Source organism: Vipera berus (assembly GCF_964194415.1).
Source record: "Vipera berus genome assembly, chromosome: 1".
NCBI lineage: Eukaryota > Metazoa > Chordata > Lepidosauria > Squamata > Viperidae > Vipera > Vipera berus.
The window spans coordinates 33785043-33793820 of record NC_138202.1 but is presented as its reverse complement, the minus strand read 5'-3'; the positions used below and the strand labels follow the sequence as shown (position 1 = coordinate 33793820).

Below are 8778 nucleotides of genomic sequence, written 5' to 3'. Positions count from 1 at the left end.
TTGCTGCTCCGTGGCTCTGAGTAAGCATGGCTTGGGTGGCTGTTGCTGCTGCTGCCGCCGCTGCTCTTGCCTCCTCCCTGCGCCAGCCTCCAGGGTGCGCTCAGCGAGGCTGATCAGATGCTGGACAGCGACTCTAAGGGAAAGAAGGAGGGCCAGCGGTGGCGGCCAAAGCCAGCTAGCCTGGATGGATGGGCGGCGCGCTTGCTCTGGAGAGCGAGAGCTCACCTAAGGCAACCACTCGTTTCCCTGTTCTGCACTCTCCCCAGGTTTGGAAAGTGCTTTCTTTGTTTCCTCGAGCTCTTCCATTCGGAACACACCTTCATCTGCCAATCTCAATCAAGCTTCTGAGTTACCACCACCGGTCCCAACCTGCCGGAGTGTGAGGAAGGCAAGGTAGGCAACGGGGCGATTTGCTCCCATCCTGCGCCTTTGGAGCGCACTTTCTCAGCCCCGGCTAGCTGATGGCAGAGGGAGCTTTTCCTTGCCTGGTGGATTCGATCTGGAAGAGGCAACAGTCTGGACGGGACGGTGAGAGGAGCTACTACTACTACTGCTGCTCCTACCCTTCCCGCAGGAGGTTTTCATCAAAGGCAGAGAGAGATCGGTGGATTGGCTTGGGATCCTCATACACAGCGGAGGGCATCTCAACAAAAAACCCACCAGGGAGTGACCCTCCCCCGCTACCCTTTGGTTATTGCTCAGAAAGCCAAGGAGTTCAATTATCTCCCTTCACTTCTTCTCTTCCCCCAAGCGTAAAACTATGGCTTTTCAAAAAACCACAGAGCCTTCCAGCACTACGAGGAAACCTCCCAGTTTGTTGGAGATCGGAGCGCTCTGCTTGGATTCCGAGATCATCTTCGGGTTTACCAGCCACCTTCTCAAGAGGAAAAGCAAGGTAAGAGAAGGTGTGGCTGGGGAGCTTCCAACAGGCGGGAGGGAATAGCGGCCGCGCTGCTTTGGACTTCCCCCATTTAGACGGCCCACACATGAAGCAAAAACTTAGAGCCATGGCAGTAAATAAGCGAAGGAAGGAGAGTTAGAAAGAAAAAGTTGAAGCGTCGCGCTGGACTTTTGATTAGAACCGGCGGAGGTTCCTTTCAGCACCGCGGATAGCGCCATGAGTTTTTATTAACGTTGATCTTCCAACGCGGACTTTGCCTTCTTTTTCCAAAGCTCCTGGACTGCGCCCAGCAAAACAAAGCGCGACTCTACGACTTTCCCTAGCGCCCCTCCCCTCCCAATTCTTATTCTCCTCACTCCACTTCTTGGAGTCCAAGGAGGTTTCACACACATGAAATATTTAAGCAAGTTTAGCGAAGGTCTGCCGAGCTGCCGAAGCAGGGGAAGCTTGGGAGTCAGGCACTTTATTGTTATGCGCGAGTGCAAGGCGCGTCTTCCTTGTCCACCTCCCAGGTTAATTGCGATGCGGGAGGGAAGGAACGGCTGAGCGAAAGCAATGCTAATGAATCTTCCCCCCCCCCGCTGTTCACGGCGCGGGATGCTACAATGGGCCGCTTCCGTGGCTCCTCCATCATTTTTCCCCCGGCTCCCTCTGTTCCCTATAGAAAGTTTCATTTAGCACCCGGGGAGCCGTGCGTCGCGTCTCTGGTCAATATAAAGCCACGCGTTTGCCATTGCTTTACACGAAGTAATTTATAGAGCAGCGTATGGAAGACTCTCGCTCCCTCCTACTGCGTTATTATTTTCTGAAATGCTATAGGTTTAAAATATACACCCCCCCAAGTTTTAATTAGCCTAGTAGGTAACAGTTCCGATGAGAGGAAAGGCACTCTGTACATGTTCCAAGGTTGCTCTGTCTTTAGGACTTTTCACCCAGAATCCAGGCATTTGAAAGGAGAGACTATCCTGAGTTGTACCTTCAGATTCCACCCCTCCTTCTTCTCCGTATCCCCTCCCTCAGGCCAACAGCGTGGCTTGGCGCCTCTCGCGAACCTCGCGTGCTGTGCTCGCAAATTGGATGCGAAGCGCCACGTTTGGCTAAAGCAGCGGTGGCGCGCAGCGGGGTGGGGGAGACAGTCGCTTCTTCAGGGGTGGGCTGATGAGATGAGGCTAGAAAGCTGTCGGTTGGAGGCAGGGAAGAAAGAGGGACGGGGAGGAGACGAAGAGGCACGAACTGTGCATTCCCTTCGGAGTTCCTCACTTTGCCTTCAGGGACTTGCCTGGGGGCTGCGCGAGGGCGAGCGGCTGTGGCGCGCCGGAGGAAGTAGAGCGAAAGGAAGCGGCGATCGCGCTTGAAAACATCCGAAACCTTGGAAAGGGGAGGCGGGAGGGAGCGTATGTGGATGGCTGCTTGTGCTGGCCCCGCGGCTGTGAGCGAAGTCGGAGGCCGAGCCCCATGGCAGCCTCGGGCGTCTCCCCCTCTCCTCTCTCCACTTGACGGATTAAACTTAGATGTCAACCCAGAAGCTGCCACCCCTTTTCATTTACAATTCGCCATTTGCACCGGGAAGGGAAAGCTCCTCATCCAAGTGCGGGCATGGGTGCAGAAAAGCGATGGGGAGATTGATGAAATAGGCTTACCGTTGGGAAGGGCGGTGGCGGCTAGCCCAATGAGGCTCGGCGGGTTTTACTTACCGGCGTGTGCATCTGAGAACAATAAAGAGAAGATCTAGGAATGGGTGTATAAAAAGAACCAAGCTGTACATATGTATTCTAGTTTATGGACTATCTGCAAAGTTTCTGGTTACACATTTATGAGTGAGGGGCAAGAAAAGAGGAAGGCGTGGTCATCCCCGTAGGTTGCTTGGCAGGAGGAGCGTGGGAATTAAAAGCGCTCGGAGAACGTGGATTTCGCGCGCTTCTTTGCCAGCGCAGATGGCTTAATTTTCTTTTGACGACCGGTTGCAGAGCGACAAATGACCGGCAGATGGCGCTGTAGCTACAGGGACCGGAGAGTCGCCGGCATTAGGCTGACTGACTTCTCTAATGCGCCTTTTCGCTTAGCTGGGCGGTTGCATCTCTTTAGCGGATTATAAGCCTTCCTCCCCTGTATTGCCCTCAACCAAGGAAAGTGATTTCAAGCAGCCACGAGCAACCATTCTCGCCATGAATCAAAAGAAGGAATGTTTAAAAATGGTCAAAACCAGGAAAAGCGGGGTGGTGGTGGTGGTGTTTGGCATCCTGCAATTTACATTTATAACTTGGGCATCCATTGATGGATGGATGAAAACAAGTGACCTGCTTGCCAAATATAAGCTCTTTAAAAGTATTATATATGGAATTGCAGAATTGTAAAATTGAAAGGCACTATAAGGGTGTTCTAGTTCAATCCTCTGCAGGAAAATCAGTTAAACCATCCTCAATAGATGGCTGTTTCTCCCTTTCTTAAACACTTAAAAAAACAACTGAGAACTCAAACCATCTATAGATAGTCTCTCCCAATGTTGTACAGATATCACCTATTCCAAATTGTTTGGAAGTTTTTCCTTATATTTAAATAAAATCTAGATAACTGCGATATTTATTCATTATTTCCTAGAAAAAGCTTTTGCTTCTCATCCTCTTATGGTACATTTGATATATCTAAAAACTGATATCGTATGCCCTCCGCCCCACCCCCAGTTTTATTTTGTCTGGATCACGGGCGTCAAACTTGATTGCATCACCTGACATATTGTGACATTTCACAATGTTTTTTGCCTTTGTGGAACCGGGGTGGGCGCAGCCTGTGAGTGATGCATCCAGCCTGTGGGCCACCAATTTGACACCCCTGCTCTAGACTGAGCATCCTGTGTTCCTGTTGTTTGTTCTTCTAGAACATGTCCTCAAGTCCCTGTGTCATCTTTATTGCCCATCTCAACACCTATTTTGACCTGTCCACATCCTTCTGGAAATGTGATGTTCTCTTTGGATGGTCTCACCCAGAGTAGAAGGAAAAAAAAGACTTCATGTGTATAGAACTTTTTCCAAACCAGGAGCCCCACTTAGCCTTCCAACTGCATATTAGTGCTGCTTGAAATAGTGAATTTTCTGATACTACAATAACAGTACAGAATAATAGAGTTGGAAGGGACCTTGGAGGCCTTCTAGTCCAACCCCCTGCTCAGGCAGGAAATCCTATACTATTTCAGACAAATGCCTGTCCAATTTCTTAAAAGCTGCCAGTGTTGGAGCATTCACAACTTCTAGAGGCAGGTTGTTCCACTGATTAATTGTTCTAACTGTCAGGAATTTTCTCTTTAGTTCTTGCTTGCTTTATTAGTTTGCATCCATTGCGTCTTGTTCTGCCTTCAGTTGCTTTGGAGAATAGCTCGACTCCCTCTTCTTCATGGTGACCCCTGAGATATTGGAACACGGCTATCATGTCAACCCTTGTCCTTCTTTTCATTAAACAAGACATACCCAATTCCAGCAACCATTCTTTATATGTTTTAGCCTCCAGTCCCCTAATCATCTTTGTTGCTCTTCTCTGTACTCTTTACAGAGTCTCAACATCTTTTTAATATTTTGGCGAGCAAAGGTGGATGCAGTATTTCAAGTGTGGTCTTACAAGGCATTATAAAGTGGTATTAACCCTTCATGAGATCTTAATTCTAGCCCTGTTAATGAAGCCTAGGACTGCATTGGCTTTTTTGGCAGCTACAGCACACTGCTGGCTCATATTTAAGTGACTGTCCACTAGGACTCTCATAGTTACTACTGTTGAGCCAGGTACTACCTATGCTGGTGCATTTGGTTTTTCTTGTCTAAATGTAGAACCCTACTGTTTCACCACTGAATTTCATTTTGTTAGGTAGCACCCAACGTTCAATGTTAAAAGCTACATTTAATGTTATTCCATTTATAAAGACAATTAATATTTAATATTCAAAGCTGGATTGCTCTCCAGTCTTGCATTTAACATTTTTTCCATCATACTGAGGTACATTCAAAATTCTTGGGGGCTGCATGGAACTCTGGTGCCTCATCTCTGAAGTAGCCCAAGGAAGTCACAAGGCTGTGGACCCATGCTGTGCAAAGAACCTTTGTGGAAACATCACAGAGCTTGGCTCAGCACATTGCTGGAGGCTTGGTGCTTTACAGAGAAAAATGACCAGTTTTTTTTCTGTCTCTCAAGGATGAATTTAAAACAACACAGTAATTGTATTCTATAGCAAATAGCAGCTGACTAGGCAATTAGTTCCTTATGCTAATTTCTCCAGCTGCCGGGTCAGGGTTCCTCTGTAGAAATCATCTCCATCAATTCATCTCTTAGGGGATGAGAGAAGGAGGCAGCTCTCACAGAGACAGTGTGACAATAGAGATGCAAAGGGGAAAAAAAAGCAACAGTGAAAAATCCCCGTGCCTTCTCTTATTTCAAGAGACTCCTCCTTTGAAGGACTGGGCCTTGTGCCTGGCAACTGGCCTGTTTAAATACATCTTTGCTTGAAATTTGTGGAGGGCAGCTCCAGCATGGAAGAAAACAGAGAGAACGTGCCTTTTAATCTGAAATGGACTCGTTGTATTTGTGGAATGGGCCTCTGCTTGAAGAGAATGACTGGGAATTCACCTTTGAGTTCTGGGATTCCTTTCCAGGTTTCACAAGCACAAGGTAGATCCCACCAAACTGGCCAAACTGGTGCCCGATTCAGAGGGTTCAAAGGAGACATAGGCCATTCTGGCTGGTGTTCAACTTTCCTTGTGGGAAGTGACAATACACAGGATACGGTACACTCTATACCAGGGGTGTCAAACTCAATTTCATTGAGGGCCGCATCAGCATTGTGGTTGCCCTCAGGGGGCCGGGTGGGTATGGCCAGGGTGGGCGTGGCCTACTGGGTGGGCATGGGTAGAGTGCATATGGCCTACTGGGTGGGCGTGGCCAGCTCTACATCATTGGCGTCAAGGGTGCCTATGGGGGCCTGGGCAGGAGTGGGACAGATCTGAGGGTCTCTGGCAGAAGGAGGGTCTCTGGGTGAGGGCCAAGGCAGCAGGGGCCATTCCCTCACTGTTTCCAGGATGGCTTCGTGGGTCACATGAAAGCCCTTCATGGGCCGGATCTGGCCCCCGGGCCTTGTGTTTGACATGTCTGCTCTATACCCATCTCGCCTGTAACAGGAAGAAATGCAGCTCATTCAGCTCATGCTTTGCATCAGGAGTAGAGAAACCAACTATATCATAGCCCACTAAGGGTGTGTTCCCAAGAATATGGGTGGGGAGTTTAAGAGCAAAATGGGCAGCCTAAGTCTTTCAAGTTACAGCTCTACATTAAGAAGTGATCAATGTACTCTTTAGTATCACCAACCAGAGGGCTTACCTAGCAAATAATAGAAAAAACCTCTCATTGAGACCTTGGATAAGGCTACCAGATCTAGGCTACAAAAATCCAGGCTTTAGGGTTCCCTGTAACACTCTGTGTTACCTTGTTGTCACCTAGAGGTCTGTAAGTTCAAACCTGGAAAGATGTGTCAGTTATACAAGCCAACTAATAAATAAAGAAGACATTCTGACAGGCTTGGCCATTATTTCTGTCTTTTCACCGAGGAATCCCAGTCTTTGGAAACCACTGTTGTATTCTAAAGGAGAAGGTACATTTTTAAAAAATGGAAAAGAAAAAAAAATGCTTTAAAGAGTCAGTCTGGTGTAACAGAAAATAAGCAGACTTCAAGTCTATGGTACTGTATCATAAGAGCCGGGGTGGCACAGTGGCTAGAACACAGTACTGCAGGCCAACTCACTGCTCACTGCCAGGAGTTCGATCCCGAGCAGCTCAAGGTTGACTCAGCCTTCTATCCTTCCGTGGTCAGTAAAATGAGGACCCAGATTGTTGGGGGCAAAATGTAAACTGCTTTGAGAGGGCTGTAAAGCAATATGAAATGGTATAGAAGTCTAAGTGCTATTGCTATTGCTATTGTAATTTTCCCAGAACAGCATGAATTTGGGAAATGGTACCAAGCACCCAAACTGAATGGACCGTAGAGTCTTTCTATGTTAATTTCTGGTTATTTAAAAATATAAATTGAAAGAGGGGGGATTTCACTTTTTAATATCTATTATGTTCTCTGATGTGGGAGAATATTATTGGCAATGCACCCAATATTCAACCCTAGCTTCTGCCTGTTCCTGAATGGGCAGGAAACTCATAGAGCTCCTTGTGTGACTTAGGCCCTTAACATTTAAGCATGGTGCTCCTATGTATTATAATACAGTGGAGAAAAATGACAAAGTTCAGTTCAAACCAAGAGCCTGGCCTTGATTTCTGATTCAAATCTTAAGTTCAGATTCTAAAAAATGTTGTATTAATAAAGGAAAGGACTTTTTATAAATTGTGAAGAGTGCATTTTTATTGAGCAACTATTCCCAATCATTAATTTACATAGCTACTATACATGAAAAAAGGACAGGCATTATAGGGGTGATCCCAGATGCCTTTGCCTCAACATTGCAATGTTAATAAGGGCACCTTTTTATTGCTGCTTTTCTGTCACTGAGTAATTACAGACCTATATCTAGAATTAAGATCATGATGACAAGGCAGTAAACCCAATTTGGTATCATAAGTAAACCTAAGAGGGAGTTGAAGTGAATCCCAGCTCTTTGAGGAAAAGAATACTTAGAGAATATGTGCTTCCAGAGATTTGTCTTATTATTCATATTATTCACTTTGAATAATTTTCTTCCAGAGCCACTGGGCATAGCTTCAGATTTCAACACAACTAAGCATACACAGACAGTAGATACATATTGAAAAATACTTCACAGCTACACACATATTTCTTAGAAGAAAGCAGCATTAAATAAATAGCTTCTCAGTCCCATTTAAACAACTAAACTGCAGGATTTATAAAGAAAGCTCTAAAACCTAGGGACCACCATTAAGAAAATCTAATTAGATTTTACTAGGAGTTACACAAATAATGCCTCCAGCAACATTAAGGTAGAAAATATGCTGTGAGTGAAGACATTTAGGATCAACAGAAGATAGATTAAAACATATTAGATGATGTCATTTACAATAAAAAAGAAGAGCTTTTGACTCCAGTTATCTAAACGAATGGCAGTGACTAAAAACCTTTCCCCTTCAAAACCTAGTCCACTATTACGATTGCGCTTCCATTGGTTTTTAAATTTGTGATAAAATCAAAGTTGATCCTGCAAGTTGCAAGGCTCTGCTTTAGATGACTAGCCCCAAACCACAAACACTTCAGAACTTTAAGGGTTAAGACCAGCACTTTAAAAAGTTGACCCGCACACATTCCCTATCTTAACAAAGAGAAAGGTGTAAACTGGCCATACAATCCAATCCTCCTTGTGTTTACTTCAGATTATCACCCACTGCCTAGATAAGTGTGTGCATAAGACTGCAGACTTGGGATAGGAGGAAAGGTAGGTTTACTTCCCTTTAACAAACTTCAGAGGAACTTCTTGCTGTTTAACCTGCTTGCCTTAACCAACTCTGAGTGCCTCCTTACAAGTGTTTCTCAGCCTTGGCAACTTCAAGTGTGGGCTTCAAGTTGCTAAGGTTGAGAAACAGTGCTCCGGTAGATTCAAGATTTGGCAAGGGAGGATCTACTATACATTATTGATTGACTATGATGGCAGTTCGAAAGCTGCATCGGGCTGCCAGTGCAGCCAATGCAAATTCTGAGACCCATTTCAGAATGCTGCTGCAGCAGATTTGGGGCCAGGTTGTCTCAAGCGATATCTCTTTCTGTAAGTGCTTGTCTGTGGGGTGAGCAGGTAGCTATAAAAAGGTGGCTTCTGCTGGAGCCCCCCATGTGGGATGTTCTCCTTGAGGAGCTTGATGTGGTGCCTATAATGGCAAAAGAGGCTAAAAAA

The 8778-nt window shown here is 46.0% G+C and overlaps 1 protein-coding gene across 1 annotated transcript in view; it reads left to right on the top strand.

The window, feature by feature from the left end:
- Positions 1 to 760: 760 nt before the first annotated feature.
- KIF26A (kinesin family member 26A) overlaps positions 761 to 8778 on the top strand; it is a gene marked incomplete at both ends in the record, with an annotated part of 188759 nt that continues 180741 nt past the window's right edge. The window contains one exon of the mRNA XM_081322506.1: positions 761 to 895. Within this exon, the coding sequence (XP_081178632.1) occupies positions 761 to 895 (135 nt within the window). The remainder of the gene's footprint in view (positions 896 to 8778) is intronic.